This window comes from Meles meles, chromosome 5 (assembly GCF_922984935.1).
Source record: "Meles meles chromosome 5, mMelMel3.1 paternal haplotype, whole genome shotgun sequence".
Lineage (NCBI taxonomy): Eukaryota > Metazoa > Chordata > Mammalia > Carnivora > Mustelidae > Meles > Meles meles.
The window spans coordinates 89,772,278-89,795,315 of NC_060070.1; the positions used below are offsets into that span (position 1 = coordinate 89,772,278).

The 23,038-nt window shown below is 40.7% G+C and overlaps 1 protein-coding gene across 1 annotated transcript in view; it reads left to right on the top strand.

Annotated features, from left to right (window-relative positions):
- Window positions 1-23,038, top strand: part of LOC123941698 (adenylate cyclase type 10-like) — a 41,586-nt gene that overhangs the window by 16,966 nt on the left and 1,582 nt on the right. The window contains exons 13-30 of the mRNA XM_046005161.1: window positions 686-839; window positions 999-1,188; window positions 2,400-2,486; window positions 4,632-4,903; window positions 5,440-5,573; window positions 6,195-6,323; window positions 7,047-7,322; window positions 8,335-8,664; window positions 12,992-13,055; window positions 14,281-14,500; window positions 14,853-14,978; window positions 17,813-17,985; window positions 18,686-18,845; window positions 20,812-21,016; window positions 21,106-21,202; window positions 21,688-21,806; window positions 22,071-22,188; window positions 22,813-23,011. Of these exons, the coding sequence (XP_045861117.1) occupies window positions 686-839; window positions 999-1,188; window positions 2,400-2,486; window positions 4,632-4,903; window positions 5,440-5,573; window positions 6,195-6,323; window positions 7,047-7,322; window positions 8,335-8,664; window positions 12,992-13,055; window positions 14,281-14,500; window positions 14,853-14,978; window positions 17,813-17,985; window positions 18,686-18,845; window positions 20,812-21,016; window positions 21,106-21,202; window positions 21,688-21,806; window positions 22,071-22,188; window positions 22,813-23,011 (3,053 nt within the window). The remainder of the gene's footprint in view (window positions 1-685; window positions 840-998; window positions 1,189-2,399; window positions 2,487-4,631; window positions 4,904-5,439; window positions 5,574-6,194; window positions 6,324-7,046; window positions 7,323-8,334; window positions 8,665-12,991; window positions 13,056-14,280; window positions 14,501-14,852; window positions 14,979-17,812; window positions 17,986-18,685; window positions 18,846-20,811; window positions 21,017-21,105; window positions 21,203-21,687; window positions 21,807-22,070; window positions 22,189-22,812; window positions 23,012-23,038) is intronic.

Here is a 23,038-nt window from a genome sequence, read left to right on the forward strand (position 1 = left end):
TGGTTAAGTGTGATTTTTTTTAAATGCAAGACTAAGTGCTTCTAAGCATTATATTAAAAAATAAAGAGCAGCCTTCTTACTGAATTTATGTTAATTTTGAAGAGGCCTTGCTATTTCTTTTCCATGTTGAATGTTTACACTTTAGGTAGAGTCTTCTTACTTTGCCTGAGAAGTACTAACACTTAGTAAGAATCTTTATAAGTCAGAGTTCAACTTTTGAGGTCTGCTTAGCTTCTTGTGGGTCATCTCTAGAGGAAAATTTTTTATCACGAGACTGCTAAGAGAGGACCAAGACTATTACTTCACACACTATATTCTCTATATTTATCTTAATTTATATCTATTAGTCTATTATCTTTATGTAGCAGTGACCGACTTTGAAGACTAAATTGTTATAATGGAAATTGATATGAAAAGCTAAGATGATATAGTAGGTTCCATGTCTATGTGGTCCCTAATTATTCTTAAGGTCATTACTTGGGCTCTGGGGCAAACCCCCAAGTCCAGCACACATTTCTATATAGTCCAGAGTTGATTTTATGCAAAGGGATGTGAAGCCTCATCAAAGACTGGGATTCTGCCTAGGACTGTAGGGAAAAAACCATTCTGAGAGTTACCTTTGCAAAATAAATGGAGTGTCTACTAAAATGTGCAGGAGTATTAGGTGCTCCCTGTCTCTCTACAGACCGGGAGAAAGAACTAGAAGCCTTCCAAATGGCACAGCAGGAATGTTTGCACCAGAAGAAGGGACAAGCAGTTTTGTATGAAGGTGGAAAAGGCTATGGAAAAAGTCAGCTGTTGGCTGAAATAAACTTCCTGGCCCAAAAGGAGGGGCACAGGTAAAGACTCCTGCTTTCTGGCTCATCGTCTACTTCTCTTGAGGCTCCCTTCCCTTGCTTGTGAGACTCTTATCATTAGATTCAGCATCCTTGGGCTGGTGATGTGAGTAACCTCTCTGTAGATCAAGGGACTCCCAGTGACCATATTACATTCACCAGGGTGTTACCATTGAAGCTGAAGGAAGCAGATTTCAAGCAGTGCTTCTATGCCATCCAGACCCTCATGGCCATCTTCTTTGACATTGATACGTGTCCAGCCTATTACCGGCAAGAGTGCCTACACAAACAGCTCCGTGGGATGGTAGAGGAACCTCTTCACTGCCTTTTTAATGACCTCTTCTTTGTGAAGGTAATGAAGGCGGTGGCTTTCTGAATTGGATTACTAATGTTTTTTTGGTGGATAGTTGAACCCAGGACTGTTTTCTAATCTAATGCCCTTAGGCCATGTATGTATAGCCTAAGAACGCACAGTTAACAATGACAAGGTTGAGATTTGAAATCCCTTTGACACCAAAACCCAGGCTTTCTCTTTGTTGAGGAGAGTAGTTCTAGGACTGACTCCAACACTTGCTCATGGAATGTCATGGCACAAATCACTTTGTCTGAGCCTACATTTTTTTTTTCACCTGTGAAATGAAGATTATAGTACTTAATGTGATCAGTGCATACATTTTGAAGGTGGTAGTATATAAGAGATCATAGTATAAATGTGAGTGCTTAATCTGTCAAGCTAACACTGACCAGTTGAGTGTCCCCAGCAATTTTATCCATGTGTTCTCAAGTCAGTTGAAATGTTTTATTCTTTAACCCTAGCCATTAGTTTGTCACTTGGACCAACAACTGAATCTCAAAAGTTTCCAGTGGTCTAGGGTTTATGTGGTACCCAAGAGTGAGCAGACTAAGAATTCCCTAATCCACAATTCCATTTATTCTTCCTCCATCATTTCTCCTAGTCTACCAAGCCTGCAGGGCATTGTATCTAATGGAAAATAGATAAGAAGAAAATCTCCAATCCCTCAGCATAGCCCTGTTTTAAGACAGACCCTGCCTGAGGCTCTGGCTCTTGCCAAAGTGCTGTAGGAATAACCTCACTTTGACTCTCGAGTCCGGGGTAACTTACATGCCATGGTCTGGCACAATGTTAGGAGATGCCTGTTGCGATTCTTTGTGACAATTTCATGCACTCATTCATTCTGGTATACTTGGAATAAGTGGGGTACTGGAGCTGTCCAAAGTGACATTGCTAAGTCCAACCTGTCACTTTACCTCTTAGTCATGACCCTTTAAGGGTTTGCCAGAGTCTAGGTATGAAAAGGACTTCTCTCTCTCTCTCTCTCTCTCTCTCTCTTTCTCTCTCTCTCTCACCTCCAGTTGACTTTCTGTCTCACTCACTGAACTCTAATTGTTGTTGGATTGGCATTTGTGACCCTATGCCCAGTCCTATAGAAGAAACCCATTCTCACTCAAAATAGAATCATTTTCTGTTCCCTTTGGAGAACCTGTGTATTTTTTTTAGATTGTCACTATGAATGCTAATATATGAATAATTTTCCTGGTTAGTTTCCCTTGTCCTTCGGAGTTTCGCACATGGATGACCTGACCAGACAAAAGAAGGTTAAGGCATGTCTTTTTCAAGTGCTTCAGGAGGTGGGTACTTTTGCTACATACCATTAACTCTTAATATGTGGAGGTGGTTTGTGGTTATTGTAATCTATCCATAGTACACCTTGACTTAGGCCTATTTGTGACATCTTCATTGCTTGTATCTATCTTTAACCTTGAATCAATCCCATTACACAGAATACAAGAAAAATTCTTTGCTCCTCCCTGATCCTTGGTTCTTCTTCTTTTTTTTTTTTATGTTCAGTTAGCCACTGTATAGTACATCATTAGTCTTTGATGTAGTGTTCAATGATTCATTAGTTATGTATAATATCAACTGCACATCACAATACGTACCCTCCTTAATACCCATCACCTTATATCCCCTCCTCCCACCCTCTCCTTTCTGAGACCCTCAGACTGTTTCCCAGGTCCATAGTATCTCATGGTTCATCTCCCTCTCTGATTTCTCCCCCTTCAGATTTCCCTCCTTTTCCCTGTAGTCCTCTGCTATTGCTTATGTTCCACATATGAGTGAAACCATATGATCATTGCCTTTCCCTGCTTGACTTACTTCACTCAGCATAATCCCCTCCAGTTCCATCCATGTCAATGCAAATGATGGTGGGTATTCATCCTTTCTGATGGCTGAATATTATTCCATTGTATCTATGGACCACATCTTCTTTATCCATTTATCGGTTGAAGGGCATCTTGGCTCCTTGCACACTTGCACAGTTCAGTTATTGTGGACATTGCCGTTACAAACATTGGGGTGCATGTGCCCTTCTTTTCACTATATCTGTATCTTTGGGGTAAATACCTAGTAGTGCAATTGCTGGGTCATAGGGTAGCTCTATTTGACCTTTTGTTCTTAATGAAATTTTAGTAACTTAATTTAAAACAGTGGTTTCTGAATGCAAGCAGATAGCTGTTTTACCTCTTATTTATTACAAATACACTCAAGCCTTAACCCAGATTACAGAGTCAAAAATATCTATGAGCAGAAACTGATGTAGTCATTCTGGAAAGCAATCTAGAAGACTAGTCAAATTTTAATAAACTGCGTCTTCTAGACCTAGCAATTCCACTCCTGGACCTATGTCTTGGGTAATCTATTTACTGCAGTGTTTGTGGAGGTGAGGGAGGCATCGGCATGAACTCATAGATGAACGCTGTGCAGGATAATGCAGAAGTTTAGAAGTAAGGGAATAGATGAAAACATTGCAGTACTGAATGGTCTTAAAAATAATCCTGAATAAAAGAGAAACAATGAGATCTACACAGTAGCATTTACATAGAAAATTTACTTAACTAAACAAGGATGAACACTTTATAAGAACACAATACAAACAAAAGCATTACAGTAACCTTAGAAAGGGTACCTGCTGCAGCAGGGGAGTGAGGAATGTAGATAAAAATGAGTATTTTTTTTTTAAGTTTACATGAGTGGGTCCTGGTAATTGGTAGTTTTAGGAAGTACTCTGGTAATTCTGATGTGCAACCTGGTTTGAAAGTTACTGATATAAAGTATTATGAATTCCCACAGTCTGAAGCTGGCCAAATGAAATGTTTGAAAGCTTCAAGTTTGATTTGGAGAATATTTTGATGTTCATTTTATTTTTCAGTTAGATTATTTTCTTGTCCAAAGGAAGTACATTTCTTTAGAAATTAGGTACACTTGGCTATATTTTATATTTATGAAATAAAATATTACCTGGACCTAGGATACACTTTACTCATAAATCCCAGACTGTGTTGATATTGTTTTTAAATTGCTGTTGTGAAATTCATGGTACATTTGAAAATGTAATGGTCAGTGGTACAGAAGTACACTGAATAGATTTCTTAGATGCTTGTCCTAAATTGAGCTTTTTGACTACAAATTACTATAAACATCAACTAATCAGAAATGCTCTGTTCAGGGGTGCCTGGGTGGCTCAGTCGGCTAAACGTCTGCGTTTGGCTCACGCCATGATTTCAGGGTCCTGGAATCGGGTCCTGCAGAGAGGGAGTGTGCTTCTCCTTCTGCCTCTGCCTCCTTCCCCCTGCTCATGTTCTCTCTGTCTCTCTCTCTCAAATAAATAAATAAAATCTTAAAAAAAAAAAAAAGAAAGAAATCCTCTGTTCAAATCAGGTTACTTCATTTCTAATCAAAGATTGTCACTGTTTCTTTGCTATTATTTTCAGGCAGTGAGGGAAACACCACTGATTTTCCTCATTGATGAAGCCCAATATATGGATGCAGCTTCCTGGGAGTTTTTGGAAACATTACTCTCCACTGTGCCCATCGTCATGGTGATGACATTGACCCCTATCTTCACCCTGTGTGGCTGTGCCCAACACTTCCTGAAGAGCTCTCAGGCTGTCCTTGTGCCCATTTTGAAGTTGACAACAACCTCGCTGTTGAGAATGGCATGTTGGGAACTGGGGGTGGTGAGCATCCCCCAAGAGTTGCAGATGTGAGTGGCTAGGATTAGCTGGGCACTTCATTAAGGGCAGAGCCAGTGCCATAATATAAGTGAGAAGACACAGGTCTCACTTACCCATGTTGGAAAGAATGGCCTTAGTAACCATGATAAGGCGCAAGATCGGATTTAAGGATAGGCAGTCTCCTAGTAAACCACTAAAGGGCTACCTCTCTAGGCCATCATCCAGGTTTTCACAGGACAGTTAGGACTTGGATGGCTTGCTTCTGGTGTCAATTATATGTGGTCAGGCCACTTTCTAGGGCTCTCTGTAAGGGGACATTAGTTCTTTTTAATATCAATCAAAACAAAATAGTTAAAAAAGAGAAGTTACTACTAAAATACATTTCAAACTAATTAGAAAAAAATTTATTTTTACATTTCTGTGTTGCTGCTTGCCTCCATTAGTGTATATCATCAAAAGCTGACTTTAACAAAAGAAGACATACTCCTCAGTATGAAATATCCCTGTACTTGGCTCTCTTCAAGTGGCCATCTTAGTCAGCAATCCCCTACTTACCTTTCTACAGCTACCTTCTCCACAGGTGCTTTGGAAACCCCCTCTACTGTGAGGTCTTATGCCAGGACCTTCTCTCCAAAGATATATTGCTCTTTCATGACCTCCAAAAGGAGGAGGAGAAGAGCAAATGGGAGACCCTCTCAGGTAAGCTTAGCTTCCAAGGTTCTACCATCGTCCTGCTTCTGGGGTTCATCCTTTTTTATGGCATCACCTGACCCTTATGAGGCATGTGCCCTTCCCCTACTAACATTATAAGCAAGAGTAAGACTTCCTGCCCTGCTTCAGAGACCTTAATCGAGCCAGTCGATCTATTATAGTTCCTTTTTGAGTATCCCAGGAGGTAGGGATAGGAAAAGAGGATTTATAAACCTATGAGTTCAATAGAGTATTGCACATTAATTACTGATGAGAAGGATGACATGATGATTTAGACGGAGTGGGAGAAGGGAGGAGAGTGGGAGGAGGAAGGGGCAGAGGTACATGTAAATCTGGAAAGGCATCCTAGGGTTGTGAGGGACTGTGACATAATAGAAGAGGGAGCTGCTGGAAAGTAAACAGGAAGAGTGTAAATACTGGATACTGCATCGTAGAGAAAATATTGTTAGTTTCTAAGAGAAAACTGGCAGACAGGAAGGTGGAGAAGCCACTTTAAACATATGCTCCATCTTCATCCTGTTAGTTTCTTGACTATTTGTAATACTGTGCCTTTAAAACTACAGTCACAGAGCATGGTGTTTTCTCAGTCATAGTCTTCTTTCCCTACAGTCAATGCCATGAAATCCACAATGTATGGTATTCTTCCTGCTGGCTGTGAAGAACACCAAGAACTTTATATCTGCACAGTCAAGGATAATGTGAACTTGGATACAGTGCTTCTTCCACCATTATTAAAAGGCAAGTCCCTTGAAAACCTCAAGTGAACCAATTACAGATGTCATTGCACTAGGTGATTGAATATAGGTCTCTCATTATCATGTTAGCTCCATTTTCTTCTAAAAAATAAATTGCCTTCTACAAATAAGTTCTGGCGCTGCCCAAAGAGTCTTTAAGAGATTTGTAATGCTACTTGAGTAATGTTTTACTTAAGTGAGCCCCTTATTCTCTGGGGCTGACTAATGATTGAAGAGTTTTCTAGTTATTTGATAAAAATTGGGTCCTGTGTTTCCCTTTTTGCATATTTCCGTGCTAGAGGAGGCAGTAAGGAAGGAAGGTAATGTGGCTGAGATTTAAGAAAACCTATCTGTGGTGCTAGTAGACAATGTTATACACATAGCAGGAGTCGAATAGAAAGAGGGTGAAATAAGCTTATAATGATTGATGCGACAAAGAACGGAGAAACCATCAGAATTGAGTTTTTAGAATTTTTAGAAATGGTGACCATGAGGAGAATAGTTTCAGTGATGTGGTGAAAACCTCGTGGTTGCTGTTGGTTGAACAATGAATGGGGAATGAGGACAAATGAGGACTTGGAGAAAAGGCTCTCTTGAGAGGTTAGGGTGAGTGGAGAAGGAGAGGACCAAATGCAAGGCTTTTATTTTTTTTTTTAAGTGAACAGATTATCAACATAATGTATTCTATGTTTATAGAAAGCTTGTTCACTTCTCCCTCCCCGCCCAGAAATAGCAGTAAACCAGTTGGATCAGTTGAGCCTAGAGGAGCAGTTACTGGTTAAGTGTGCTGCAGTCATTGGTCACTCCTTCCACATAGATCTGCTGCAGCACCTTCTGCCTGCCTGGAATAGAAGCAAGCTACTTCAGGTGCTGAGGGCTCTTGTGGATATGCATGTGCTCCGCTGGTTCAACAGGAGTCAAGAGCTTCCTGCCGAGTCAATATTAGTGCCTCCCTCTATCAAAATTATTGAACAAACCAAAGAGGAGGAGAAGAAAAAGCCAGGTGAGGAAGAGCTGCTTCCTTGTTCTTACCTGAACAGGGAGCCTTGGCTGGGGATAGCTGTATTCAAAAAGAACATCAGTATCCTTTATCATGGGCCTCAATTCCCTGAAACTATGGGTAAGAAATGGGGAAAGTGATTATTTTAATCACAAAGGAGCCATGATTATAGTGAATGAATAACCTGTATTTTTCAGAATTGTCTTAATTCTGAGAATTTTAGCTCCTTATTAACCCCATGTGTTAAGTATCTGTATCTTGAGTTTTGGTTCAGAAAATATTCTCATTATCTTTTATTGGTTTCTAGATATAAATAATAAGAAAGGAATAAACTGTTCCTAATTTTGAACTTTATAAGGATAAACACATCTGGAATTGAAACAGACATGAGCAGAGAAAGATATACATTAAATAGCTCCACATATTAAAATTGTGGCATAGACTACCAAAGCACATATATTCCACAAATAATTTCCCTTTGACTTTGAAATATATTGGGGCCTTACATTTGAACAGAGCATTTCTTTCTTTCTTTTTTTTTTTAAGATTTTATTTATTTATTTGAGAGAGAGAGACAGAGAGAACATGAGCAGGGGGAAGGAGGCAGAGGCAGAAGGAGAAGCACACTCCCTCTCTGCAGGACCCGATTCCAGGACCCTGAAATCATGGCGTGAGCCAAACGCAGATGTTTAACTGACTGAGCCACCCAGGCACCCCTGAACAGAGCGTTTCTGATTAGTTGATGTTTATAGTAATTTGTAGTCAAAAAGCTCAATTTAGGACAAGCATCTAAGAAATCTACTCAGTGTACTTCTGTACCACTGACCATTTCTTCTCTGTGGTACTTTGTACAAGATATGGTAAATATCATTCTCAGATTGGTGTAATACACTTTATACAGAGGAAATATAAACAAAATATTCTTATAAACTAGCAGCATGTGATTGGGAGTTTGCTATTGATAGCATAAAAAGCCTTTAAGGGAGATTCTCACATAGATTTTCCTATATTTCAGATGCTGACTCTCCTCTCAGTCTGCAAGAGGAATTATCCCTATCTCAAACAGGGGTGCTAGCATTTGGAGTGCCACTGTTAAGAGAAGCTGCTTGGGAGCTGTGGCCCAAGGCACAGCAGATAGCCCTGCACCTTGAATGTGCATGCTTTCTCCAAGATTTGGCCTGCCGCTGTGGGAGCTGTCAGGGGGGGGACTTTGTCCCCTTCCACCGTTTTGCTGTCTATTCTGCCAAGAGCTACAGTGGGACCTCCCGGTTCTGTAGTTACAAAGATACTGGCTCAGTACTAACACAAGTGATCACAGACAAGTTGCAGCTGCCTTCTCCCCAAGGTAAATCCAGGGAGCAGAAAGAGGACATGTGGGCAGCACTTCTCTGTATTCATGTACTTGGAGTTCTTTATCCAAAAGGTGGAATCAGATTGAGGGAGAAAAATAGGCAGAAGAAGCCATTTATCCCTGAATCACCAGAAAGAAGAAAAATGTAATCTCAGAGCTAGAAGGAACTTCAGAAATTGTGCTTGTTTTGGTTGGCCATCTTGGGCAAGTTACCTAACCTCAATTAATTGAGGGAAATAACAATACCAATTTCATAGTGTTCCTGTGAGAATTGAATGAGTTAAAATATATAGTATGCTCTGGATAGTGTCAGGCACGTGGTTAGTGCTCAGTACATTTTAGCTACTCTTCTTCTTCTTCTTCTTCTTATTATTATTATTATTACTATTATTTTTATTATTATTAAACTCTGTACACGTATATGATACACACATATGTGTGTATCAGATGCTGCAACTAGGTATTAAGAATAAAAAATGAGTAAGCATGGGTCCCTGAAATTATCAGTTTTGGGGGTTGATACAGACATGCAAATAGAAAATTCCAGTACGACATGGTAAAGGCAATGAAAATAGCCTACCCAGGCATTGGGGTACCTAGAGAAGGGGCCATTGGCTTAGCCTGAGAAATGAGTAAGAGAAGTTCTCCCTTGAAGGAGATAATGCCAGAAGTGAGAATTCAGGAATAAATATGAGTTGGTTGCTTGAAGAAGTTTGCATTAATGGATGGGTGCTCACCAAAGCTGGTTGCCTTTCTACCACATCCCAAATGAGTTTGTCGAGTTTGTTTGTCCAGTTGTTGGACATCCCATTTCATTGTCAACAGCTGTAACAAAGCTTCTTTCATCAAGGTAAAGTCTACCTTCTTGCAACTTCACCAGCTTTCCAGAGTTGTGTCCTTTTTTTTAAAATTCCAGTTAGTTTACATACAGTGTAATATTAGTTTCAGGTGTACAACATAGTGATTCAGCACTTCCATACATCACCCAGTGCTCATCATAAGTACCCTCTTTATTGCCCATCACCTATTTAGCCCATCCCCCAACCCCTTCCCTCTAGTAACCATCAGTTTGTTCTCTGTAGTTAAGAGGCTATTTGTTGGTTTGCCTCTGTTTTTTTTTTTCCCTTTGCTCATTTGTTTCGTTTCTTAAATTCCATATATGAGTGAAATCATATGGTTTATATCTTTCTCTGATTGACTATTTTACTTAGCATTATACTCTCTGACTCTATCCATGTCATGACAAATGGCAAGATTTCATTCTGTTTTATGGCCAAGTAATATTCCATAGATAGATAGATAGATAGACAGACAGACAGACAGAAAAACAACACATAGATACCACATCTTCTTTGTCCATTCATCAGTTGATAAACATTTGGGCTGCTTCCATACTTTGGCTATTGTAGATAGTGCTGCTATAAACATCAGGGTGCATGTATCCCTTTGAATAAGTGTTTTTGTACTCTTTGGATAAATGCTTTACTCTTTGGATAAATGATTGCTAGATCATAGGGTAGTTCTATTTTTTTACTTTTTGAAGAACCTCCATACTGTTTTCCATAGTGGCTGCACCAGTTTGCATTCCCACCTATAGATGATTCCCCTTTCTCTACAACCTCACCAAGACCTATTGTTTCTTATGTTGTTGATTTTAGTCATTCTGACAGGTATGGGGTGATCTCTCATTGTAGTTTTGATTTGTGTTTCCCTGATAAGTGAAAACAACACAAAGAAATAGACATTCCATGCTTATGGATTGGAAGAACAAATATTATTAAAATGTTTATACTAGCCAAAGCAATCTATACCTTTAATGCCGTCCCTATCCAAATACCAACAGCATTTTTCACAGAGCTAAAACAGATAAGCCTAAAATTTGTATGGAATGACAAAAGACCCTGAATAGCCAAAGCAACCTTGAAAAAGAAAAACAAAGCTGGAGACATCACAATTCTGGACTTCAAGTTATATTATAAAGCTATAATGATCAAGACAGTATGGTGCCTCAGAGTCCACAGCCTCTCCTGTGGACTCTGAAAAACAATCAGGGTTTTGGAGGGGTGGATGGTGGGAGATTGGGTGAGCCTGGTGGTGGGTATTATAGAGGGCATGTATTGCATGGAGCAGTGAATTCTGGAACACAATTCAGCTAGGTAAAGCTGAAACCCCCTGCTGGCCACAGTGACTCTCGTGGACTATGGCATCTGGTGCCCTTATGATTTTCCTCACAGGTCTAACTTTGTGGTCCACTCTCATCTTGTCATAAATTCAATCCAGATATATTCAGGGATTTCTTCTATTAGAAGTAGCCATCAGACTGGGTGGAAAATAAATTTTTAAAAAAATAAATAATTTTTTAAAAGACAGTGTGGGAGTGGCACAAAAATAGACACATAGATCAATGGAACAGAATAGAAAACCCAGAAATGAACCTATTACTTATATGGTCAATTAATCTTGGACAAAGCAGGAAAGAATATCCATTGGGAAAAAGACAATCTCTACAGTAAACCCTGTTGGGAAAACTAGACAGCAACATGCAAAAGTATGAAACTGGAACACTTTCTTACACCATACAAAAATAAATTCAAAATGGACTAAAGATCTAAATGTGAGAGCTAAAACCGTAAACATCCTAGAAGAGAGCACAGGAATGACCTTTTTGACATCAGCCATAGCAACTTCTCTCAAGATATGTGTCCTGAGGCAAGGGAAAATAAACTATTGGGACTACATGAAAATAAAAAGCTTTAGCATTGCAAAGGAAACAATAAAACTAAAAGGCAATGTACAGAATTGGAGAAGATATTTGCAAATGACATATCTGATAAAAGGTTAGTACCCAAAATATATGAAGATCTTATAAAACTCAGTATCCAAAAAATGAAAAATCCAATTAAAAAAATGGGCAGAAGACAAAAATAGACATTCCAAAGAAGACAGGCAGATGGCCAACAGACACATGAAAAGATGCTTAGTATCACTGATCATCAGGGAAATGCAAATCAGAGCAGCCCTTTCTTTCTTCAATATTTGAAGACAGCTGTCAAGACCCAACCAAAACTCTTTTTCTGCTTTGATAGTAGTTGGTGGTGGTGTTGGCAGAGGAGAAGGATAAGGGAGAGATGGTGAATTTTTGGTGGTAATGGACTAGAATCAAGAAGTTAATTCATTAATGTCTGCTCTAGCTGTAACATTCTGATGACTCTGTGAAGGTAGACCAGTGACTTGGAAAAATTAGTCATTGGCTGATGAACTCTTTGGGCATTTGCACTATTGTACTTTCCAAGGAGAAAGAGGAAAGTAACAGTGAATGTCCTGGTCTAGGACTGTGAAAAAATTACCCTATCATTCATATTTCCTATATGACTTTTTCCTTTTGAGAGGTCAGTGTCAGCTTGAGATTACACAGCCTCATCAATCTATATGAGAGAGTCTCAAGACCTTCCTGGCACAACCAAACCCTGAGGATACTTCCCAGATTCAGGGCCTCTGTGCATGGCCATGCACAACAGGTACTGCACAAATCTGGAGGACACTAGTCACACACGCTATGATGTGAGGGTGCCCCTGGAAACTGCGTTGCAGTAGTGCTGCCAAACTCCAGGTTCTTTAGTTACCTTTGTCTCACTTTACCCCACCTTATTTGACATGGTTCAGGATTCAGAGAGCTGGTCCTTCTATTTAACACAAGTCCTCCCTATAACAGTTCTCTGGGACCCCCTTTCAATCCCATGACCTGTGCTTCTGAGCCCTAATGGTAACATCTCCCCATCATTCCCAGTGTTTGCTTTTTGATCTGTGAGAAGATAACTGCAGAGGAAGAGTCAGAGCTGAGGGATAAGGGCTGTTTAAGGCCAGTTAGGTAAAACTGAAACCCCCTGCTGGCCACAGTGACTCTCATGGACTATGGCATCTGGTGCCCTCATGATTTTCCTCACAGGTCTAACTTTGTGGTCTACTCTCATCTTGTCATAAATTCAATCCAGATATATTCAGGGATTTCTTCTATTAGAAGTAGCCATCAAACTGGGTGGACATATTTTTTATTCATTTCTCTAGCAAATAAAATTAGGGGCTGGTTTGGGTAGTTTCAGAGGAGTTACTATTTGAATCATAAATAGTTGGCATTAAGGAATTTGTAATCTACCATTCTGTTTTGTGTATAGGCTAATATTAAACCTAAACTTACCATTTTAACAATGGGAGAAGCAGTTAGGTCATGAACTAAGCTTCGGAGGAGAGGTAGTCAGGAATTGGAAATGTTCTCAGTTAATACAAAGATAGATAATGAAAGATAATCTTTTTCTCCCTACAGATAGTTTTCAGTTCCAGACAAAACCATTCAGAAGTCAGGAGGTCTTCACAAGTGAACACTGCAGGTAAAGGGAGATGGTGAAAGGAAGTTTTGGGGAGGGGACAGGAAATGAGACAGAGGTGACCATTAAACTGGGCCACTCACCTCACCTGCAGACCAGGAAAGCCTCTGACCACCCTGGAGTAGTGACATTTGTACTCAGTCCAGAGTTCAAGTTAACAGAGAATTGGAAGGGAATTTTTGATTCTTTGTTAGGAAATAGTTTCTTAGTGTTTAGAAAAAGCTTCATTTAAGAGCTCTCAAATGAATTGTACACATAGCAGATTTTTCTCTGCTATAAGTTTGCCTTCTCAATTATGTTTGTCCCCAGATGATATTAAAAGGAATTTACATTTCCCAATCATGTGCCTCCTGGCTTTCTAATGCCTATCTATTGTTTTTAAATGTCCCTGCCTTGAGTTTACCAGCCCCTCTAGGGTTTCCTGTCCTGCTTATCCAACCTGATTTCTTATGGTTTTCAAAGAAAAATCTGTACTCTACATAAATCATCCTCACACTCACCTGTATATCTGTACTCACACAATTCCCCCTTTTTGAAATACTAAGTGGCCTCCACATCCTTATACTTATCAGAGTATTCCCCATTCTTCAAAGCCCTCCTCAGTTTCCATCTTTTTCAGTCATTCTGTCTCAGAGAGATCTAACCTCTTTTGAACTCATGGTGTTTGTGGGAAGTGCACTGGACTAGTAGTCAAAGAAGTGAGCTCTAGGTTTGGTTCTATTCAGTAGCTGTGAGGTCATTTAAAAGTCACTTAAGCTTTCTAAGCCTTAATTTCCTCAATGGTAAAAGAAACATAGTTTTTGCCTACCTGAAAGACAGCGTTGTTATAGGATGAGACGGTGCTGTATAAAATCAGGTTCAAATGTGTTATGACAAAGTTCAGATATGCCAATTGAGAAATGTATTTATTACTTATTGCCTTGTATCATGTTCATGTTTGTATCTCACATGTTGTTTGTTTACTCTTCAGGTGTAGTTGTTTCCCCCATTTAATCTGTGAGGTACTTAGATTGGCTTTGGGTTTTTAAAAAATCCTTAATAGGGTTTTGACAGTAGAGATCAGGTCCCTGACTTTCAAAAACTTATGGAGTGATGGAGGAGAAGGCTAAACACAGAACCGATGAGTCACAAAGGAAAGCTTCCCAGAAACAGTGGCTTGGAGACCTGGGAATGCCCAAGAAGAGTGGTTGCTTTGTGACCACTCTCCACTCATCTTCTCTGCACAAAGAACAGAGGAAGAGTTCCTGGATCAGGTGAACAGGAAGCTGGCTCAGAGCAGTCCCGACAAAGACATGTTGACCAGAAAGCCCTGTCACTGTGAGGAAATCCTGCAGTTCGTGCTTTCACCCCTCACCCGGCACTGCCTGGTCATCGGAGAAACCACATGTGCATTTTATTACCTGCTGGAGGCTGCCGCCGCCTCCTTGGACCTGTCAGAGAATTACATGGTGAGCTGGCTCTGCTCCCAGCCCCTGAGCTGAGCCCTTTCACTTGGGGAATTTGGTGGGGATTTCTGTCAGTCAGTTTGGGTGAAAAATGGAGCAAAATAGAGAAAGGTGCTGGAAGAGGTTTAGGAGGAAACACCAAGTGGGAATGTGCTAGTCCGAGAGCACAAACTACTGCCCGCCCTGCCCCTGACTTGCACATGCCATCCACCTCCCCATTTCTCACTGTGAGCTCACCCCAATTCCAATCCCAATCTTGACCTCATCATAACCTTACCGCATCCTTCAACCTCATCGTACCACTAGGGTCGTCCGAATACTAATCCTTTTCCTCCATCCCTTGTCTTGTTCGGAGGCCTTCTTTTATTTGAGGAAGGCAAGCAGTCTTCTGGGCCAGCCCTCAGCATTCTCATTTTTGAAAAAGCACAAGGTGAAGATCTGTCAGTTTGAGGAGGCCACTTTCTGCTGTCTTCGGTCAGAGGTAAAGTCAGGGCAGGGCCCTGAAGTTTGAGTTATTTCTCCTTGAGAGTTGCCTTATTATTTCTTTTAAAAATCTTGTTTCTTTGTATGCAGTTGTAAATGTGATAATGCGAGAAAAGGTTTTACAAATTCAAAAGATTGCAGTACACAATATGGAGAAAATGAAAAGAGCTCCGTGCTACCCCCAGCATAGTTAATATTGTGCAAATTCTACCAGATCCACACACACAGGCATATCATTATTATTTTCTGTTGTTTTTAAAATAGAATCATATTCTATATTCTCATTCTTCTGTAGCTGACCTTTATTCTTAACAGTATAAATGGAACATTTTTGAATATTAGTCTACATCCAATCAGTTACAGCTGCCAAATACTCCATTGTATGCTTATATCAAAGTTTGATCAGTCCCTTCTTCACATGCATTTAGGTTGTCTCTAATTTGAGATTATTTTAAGCATTGCTACAGTGAATATTCTTGTAAATATCTTTCTTCCCTTGTAAAAATGTGTCTGTAACAGAAATTTCCAGAGGTAGAAATTCTAAGGTAGAAGAATGATTTTACATTTAATAAATATATTGCCAAAATGTCCATCAAAATTACACATCTTCCTCGACTTAGGATGGGGTTACATCTTAATAAACCCATAATAAGATGAAAATGTCATTCAGTCAAACCTAGTATACCTATCACAAATTGAAAGTGCGTTTAATACACCTAACCTACCAAACATCATAGTTTAGCCTGGCTTACCTTAAACATACTCAGTGAGAATACTTATATTAGCCTGTAATTGGGCAAAATTATCTAACGCAAAGCCTATTTTAGAATAAAGTGTTGAATATGTCATGTAACTTATTGGGTACATATTGGGTACTACTGAAAGTGAAAAATGGAATTCTATGGGGACAGAATGATTATAAGTCTATTAGTCGTTTCCCCTTATGATTGCATGGCTGACAGGGAGGGCACTCACTGCTGCAGCCCAGCATCATGAGAGAGTATCATACCATACATATATTGCTACCCTAGGAAAAGAGCAAAATTCAGAATACAGTTTCTACTGAATGTGAAAGTTAAAACATTGTTAAGTCAAACCATTGTAAGTCAGGAACCATCTGTGTATCAATTTGAATTTTTCCCATTTCTTCACATCCTTACATCAGATATTATCAGTCTGTTTTAAACTTTCTAATCTATAGATGAAAGTTATATTATACTGAAATGTGTATTTCTTAATAAGGTACATTATTTTTGTATGTTTACCAGTCATTTTTCTGTGAATTGCTTATTCATGTCCTTTGTTCAGTGGAGTACATGTAAACTAATTCAGAACAGCTGGGGAGTGGACATAAAGGTGAAAGTGACCAAAAGGTACAAACTTCCAGTTATAAGATAAATAAGTCCTAGGGATATAATCTACAGCATAGTGACTATACTGAACAATGCTGTATTATATATTTGAAAGTTGCTAAAAGAATAGATCTTAAAAGTTCTCATAAAAATTTTATGTTGGACACCTAAAATTAACACGTTATATATGTCAGTTATAATATCTCAATAAAAAATCATCGTGTCATACATCTTAAACTTATACAATGCTTTGTGTCAAATACATCTCAGTAAAATTGGGGCGGGGGGAAGAACATACATATGAACATCTCCCTACACTCAATCCCATCATTCAGCTACTATGTCCCCTCCCTGATGTTATAAATCTTTATGTATTCTACCAGAGAGGTTTGGCATACATTAATGTATATGGTCTCCCCTTTCCTTTGTTATATACAAATAGGAGCTCTCTATATTCCATTCTACATCTTGCTTTAAAAAAAAATAGATGCCTCATAGATTATTCTGTATCAAAGCAATTTCCTTAGGGAATGAGATTTATATAACAAGTAGAAGCTCTGGGGAAAGCATGCCATGAGACACTCTATTTACAAAAGACATATTGGAGTAAATTTATTTATTGCATAAGAATAACTCAGGACAGCTCAGCAACTTTTCCCAGCCTCACTACTATTAAATCAACAGAACAAAATGTGTTGGGATAATTATCAATTTATACATAATTACTCCATAAAACTATCAGGGATGTTTTGTTAGAGAGCCAAGCTTTAGAATTTAAAAAAATTAAAATAAAAACTAATTTCAATGTAAACTTTAAGATAATCTGGCTAGGAGAGTAAACCTAATGTGTATAATGCCTTTGAATGTTTGAATGCCAAAGAGAATATTAGAGTTTTCCATAGTATTATATTATCTGTGTTTCAATCTGAGGTCTTTGAGCAATCCAGAGGTTAAATAATTATTTCTTTCCCTTTATAAGAAGTTGTTGTGCAATCTTCCCAAGATTGTTCTGGAATCACCACAGACTATCACTTTCTTGGTGGATTTAGTCTTAAAACGTGAAGAATATGATAACCTCAAGGTAGTTCTTCAGCTTCTACCCCCACATGCACTGTGGCAGCACGACCTGACAGATAAGGGATTTGGTGACATTTCAGATCCTTTCAGTGGCATCTGAAACATCTGAGTCTCTGCTGCATGACAGTCCCATCTCAGTCCAGTAGCATCACTTTCCAAACCACAGCCTTCTCACTGACAAACACGAGGGAGATGAGAAAAGAGGGTGCTTTCTCCACAATCCTATTTTCTCACTCCTTTACCTCCTGTGGCCCTACTGGTGCTCATTAGTGTGGCCAAGCCCTGCTGCAGTTCTCTCACTCTAGCACCTCAGTGGCCCAAGTACTAATGCCAAATGACCAGAGCCTCATCCTAGTACTCTTCCCACATTTACATTTACTGTTTCTCATTTTCCCATCTCTAGGTCTGTTTCAACATGGGACAGATCACATTGGCCAAAAAATTGGCCAGGCAAGCCCTTCGACTGCTGAAAAGGAGTTTCCCTTGGACCTGGTTTGGTGTCTTTTTCCAGACATTCCTAGAAAAATATTGGCATTCCTGTTCACTAAGCCAATCTCCAAACAACCCTAGTGAGAAGTGAGGAGCCTAGCCAAGTCATCCCAGTCCCTTTAGGACCAGAGAACTAAACTAGAATGGGGCCTGGAGTGTTGCCTCTATTGACCTAAGACTCCTCTTTCAAGCCTATATAACGCTTCCAGTTCTTCTACCTTACTCTCTGAGCCAGTGAAATGTAGCAGAGTGAAGACTTCTTTTGTTTTTGAGCATAGTGTTACTCTGTGTTTTTCAAATAAAGATACATATTACCCTATCTCTTTCAAATCAAGATACATATATGTATGTGTATATACATGTATACGTATATATACATATATATAACAATATTATTTCTGATATGCATACAAAATAGTTAATTGCTACCCAGTTATTGAGCTATAACTTGTAGGAAATATATTCAAAATAGCAATTCAAAGAATGAACCTTTTAAAAACACTTCTTTGAATTTCTTCAATCAAGAGGGATGTTTTGGGGCACCTGGCTGATTCAGTCAGTAAGAGCACAGGACTCCATCTCAGGGACATGAGTTCAAGTCCCATGTTGGGTTGACTTAAAAAAAAAGAGAGAGAGATGGCTTAAGAAGTCTTATGGGGATCCCAGGAACATGTCTGAGCTTGAAAGTCTGTAGATGGCCCCTGATGGATAGATTTGGATTTTTGTGGGGAGGGACAGCGGGCACTCGTGTGGACTAAGGACATACCAAGTGCTCTGTGCTTCACAGCAATAAGAAGAAGCTGGCAGTCCTGCAGCAGCGGGTCCGCTGCCTCTCCTTGCTCTGGCAGCTCTATAACTTGGACACCACAGCCAGCAGCCGCAGGTTTGCCTGCCTCGCCACTCTCATGCAGAAGAATTCTGCTGAGGAATTTGCAAATGAAGCCCAGGTAAGCAAGTCCTTGCTTTACCTCCGGACCTCACTCAGAAACTTAAAATGCTAGGGAGAGAGATTCTGAGTTTAGCATGGCTCCACAATAACCAGACTCTATAGGACATACTGATTGTATGTTTGAGCAGCATTCTCATATTGCAGATGAGTTCTTGTAGATGGGTTTTAGATGGGTTTCCAGGCATGGCTGTCTGTGTGTTCCCTGAACTGAATGTCAGCTTTGGTGTGTATGTTCAAAAGAACACTTGAGGAGTGTAGGGAGGTAGGGAACAGATCACAGCTTTCATTGGATTCTCAAAGGAATCCATGATCTAAAGAAGGATTTGAACTTCTGACTTAGGAAAAAATAAGGAAGGGAAATATCTTCCTAACTTTAGTGTCTGTCTGTCTGTCTTATCTTTTTTATCCATCTATTCAATAAATATTTGATGAATATGCATTATGTGCCAGGCACTGATCTTGGTTCCAGGGAAACACACAATAAATCAGTGAAATATATGGAATGTTAGTTGATAATAAATGCAGTGGAGAAAAATTAAATGGAGGCAAGGAGCCATGGGGTTCTGGGAGCTGGACGATGGGGTGCAGTTAAAAACAAGATGGTAGGGAAAGCCTCAATAAGCAGGTGACATCTGGACAAATATCTGAAGGAGGTGAGAAAGTAAGCCATATGGCTATCAGGGAGAAGAGTGCACCGGCAGAAGGCACAGTGGTGCGCGAGGCATGCTGTCCGTGTTTGAGGAACAGTGAGGAGGGGAAGAGACAGAACCAGGAGGTGAGTCAGAGAGCCAGGGGAGGGTGGATGGCAGATGGTGTAGCCTTGTGGGCTACTACTATATGGGCTTAGACTTTTACACTACAGAAGATGCAAAGTAAGTGGCAGGTTCTGAGAAGAGAAGTGACAGAGTCTATTTATATTTTAATAGGGTCATTCTGTCTGCTGTATTGAGAATCAACTGAAGGAGGCAAGAGAGGAAGCAGGGAGTTAGGAGACTATCCCAGCAATACAGGCAAGAGATAGTTGGCTTGGATTGTTGTGGTGGCAGAGGAAGCAGGAGGAGTGGTCTTCAGTCAAGAGAGAACCAACAGGATTCACCAAATGGATCATTTCTGGGATGGGAGAGAGAAAGGAGTCAAGGATAATCCCAAGATTTGCAATCTGGACTTCTAGAAGAAGAGAGATGCTCTTAAGTGGGATGGGGCAGTCTGCACAAGGAACAGATTTGGGGGAATACTGAAGCCAGGTTTTAGACATGTTTAATTTGAGGTGTCTATTAGACATCTAGATGGAGATGTTAAGTAGGCAGTTGAACATATGAATGTGGGGTGCATGGGAGGGGTCTGGACTGAAAATAGAAATACAGGGATCATCGGTGTATAAAGCCATGAAACTAGGTGAGATCTCCGAGGGAATGGGAAAAGGTCCAGGGACTGAGTTAACAGCTCCATTGTTAAGAGGTCAGGGTCATAAGGAGAAATCAACAAAAGAAACTGAGCAGTTGCCAAAAGAATATGATGTCCTCAAAACCTAGTGAAGACAGTGTTTCAAGAAGAATGTCATCAATGATGTCAAATGTGCACATACTTATAATAGACATCTAGGCAGCAGTTTTGAAGAGTTCTAAGGAACAAGTATCAGAAGCCTTCATTAGAGAAAACATTGAAGTATGGTTTGTCCAGTGTCTTGAAGGGGAAGTCTGGGATCAGAGAACAAAAAGAGGGGCAGGTAGAGAAAGTGGTTTGTTTAAAGATCAGGCAATAGGAATCATCAAATTAGAAGTGTGGGAGCAACAAGGAGTGTATTTTCATAGCAGGAGTCAGGGAGAGTGATAGGGATGCCAGTAGTCCCTGATCAGGTAGGCAGCAAGGTACCATAGTGAGCTCTTAGCAAAAAAAGGGACAAGATGGAAGTATAAGGTAAATGTACAGTCAGAATATTTTGCCCCATGTTTGTTGCCCCACAGGTTGTCTCTACCTATGTCGCCCTGTCCCAGTTCTCCCAGAATATGGGTGACAGAGACAAGTGGCTACAGTGTGAGAAGATGGCCATTCAGAAAAGCAGCCTATGTTGGTTCTCCAGGGAGGGATTGTTGGCCACAGCCCAGCTCATGCAGGCCTTGGCCTACACCAAGCTCTGCCTTGGCCATCTTGACTTCTCCATCAAGCTGGGTAATGGGGCTTGGAGCTGGTGGGCCTAGGGCTTTTAGAGAAGCCAAGTTCACCACTAGGCCTCATACAATGCTCTTTGACCTCCTTAGGTTTTCAAGCTCATGAGATATGCAGACACCTCAAGAAACCAGCTCTGGAGAATCTGGTTCTCTCAGTTCTCTTCAGATCTGCATTTCTAAAGAAGAAGTATTAAGATCATTTTCTGCCATTTGCATTTGTTGTCTAAGAGGGGAGGGTATGGTCTCCCAAGGAAGTTTGAAATGGAGAGAGAGATGCTGTTCCATTTCTTATAGCCAGGGCTGTCTCTTCTCTAGTCATTCCAGGAAGCATCATCTTTAAGTGTGGGGTTTAGGAGTGGAAATGCATATTCCTCCTCCTCCTTCCCTCTCCTCTGCCTCCCCCTTTTCCTCCCTCTTCTCCTTTATTTCTCCACAGGGAGTAGGTAATTGCAGTAGTTCAAGAAATAACCTAGAATCTGGCTCAGGCATTTTCCTACTTCCTTTGCTTAGAGGCAGCTCTGATTTCAGGCACAGACAATATCTGTATAAATAGAGATAAGGCAAGAAGATGTCTAGGAGATGTTAGGCTACTTTGGAGATATAAGATGCCCTCCTCTCCTCTACCATCCTCCCCACTTCCTAGCTGGTCCCTGTGGCTCTGTCTCTTGGCAGATTTGATCTATGTGTCCGTGTGCTGGAGAGTCAGTGGGCACTCATTTCCCAGAGTCATGATGTCCTTGGCCTGGCCTGCTTCTATTCTGCTTGCTTAGATCTACTGCTCTATGGAAAAGGTAAATCTTGTGCAGGGCTCTGCTATACTCCTGAAGGATTCAGATCTCAGATTAGGGCCCTGTGTTTGGAACACATGTAGGCATGAGCCTGTCCCTTGGTCATGGTCCATGATCCTAGCCCCTGGTTTCTTAAAGTCTACGAACCACATTGTGACTCAGGGTGTCTGTCTTTCAGATGTTGTCTGTTCCCCATTACCACACACCTTCTATACCAGTTCCTATACTGACAACTGATCCTAGCCTGGTTACCTTTTCTGTCCATAGGATTGCTATGCCGGCCCTTTGGCGAGTGTCTGCATTTCATTCAACACTGTGAGCACAACTGCATTCTGAACTCTCAGAGTAATGTCATGCTGGGGGTCCACTCATCTCTGGCCATGTGGTAATGTGGGGTACCAGAGTCTTACTTGGTGGGAAAGGGCAGAAATAGAAACTTAAGGATACCATGGGGTCATTTAAGCTACTGTCTTTTATAAACCCTCCCAGCAGGGCTATTCTGCCTCTATGCCTTTCTAAAGACCTTTACCTCCCATCCCTCCCATCTTTTTCTTTTTTTAAGATTTTTATTTATTTATTTGACAGACAGAGGTCACAAGTAGGCAGAGAGGCAGGCAGAGAGAGAGGAGCAAGCAGGCTCCCTGCTGAGCAGAGAGCCCGATGCGGGGCTCGATCCCAAGACCCTAAGATCATGACCTGAGCCAAAGGCAGAGGCGTAACCCACTGAGTCCCCCAGGTGCCCCCCATCCCTCCCATCTTATTAGAAGGGTTCTTTTTGTCCCTGAGCAGGTTTGGACATAGGTTGAGGGTTAAGTTTAAGGTTACAGAGAAGTGCTGGATAACCCATGGTCTCCATTTAAGTCTCCTTCATGTGAGTTAGTAGCATTGGCCACTGGCCAGTATCACAGTTCTGACTGTCCAGGAGGTCTTAGAGCCTTAAAGCTGTGATGGCTCTATGAGAGAGCCACAGTCGGTCAGCAGGGGATGGAGCTGAGATTCTTCCCTCCAGGTTTGCCCAGGACTCGCAGTGGAATCTGGTTGAGTACCACATCTCCAAAGCTCGCCGGTTGGTAAAAAGAACCAATGCCTCACTATTTGGTTCACATGGCTTTGTCCGATTCCTGGAGTGCCATGTGCTAATGTTACAAAAAATGCCAGAGGGTGTCTTCATTCATACTCCCACAGAGACGCGCAGCCAAACCCTCAAGGTACCTGCTTCTTTCCTGTCCTTCACC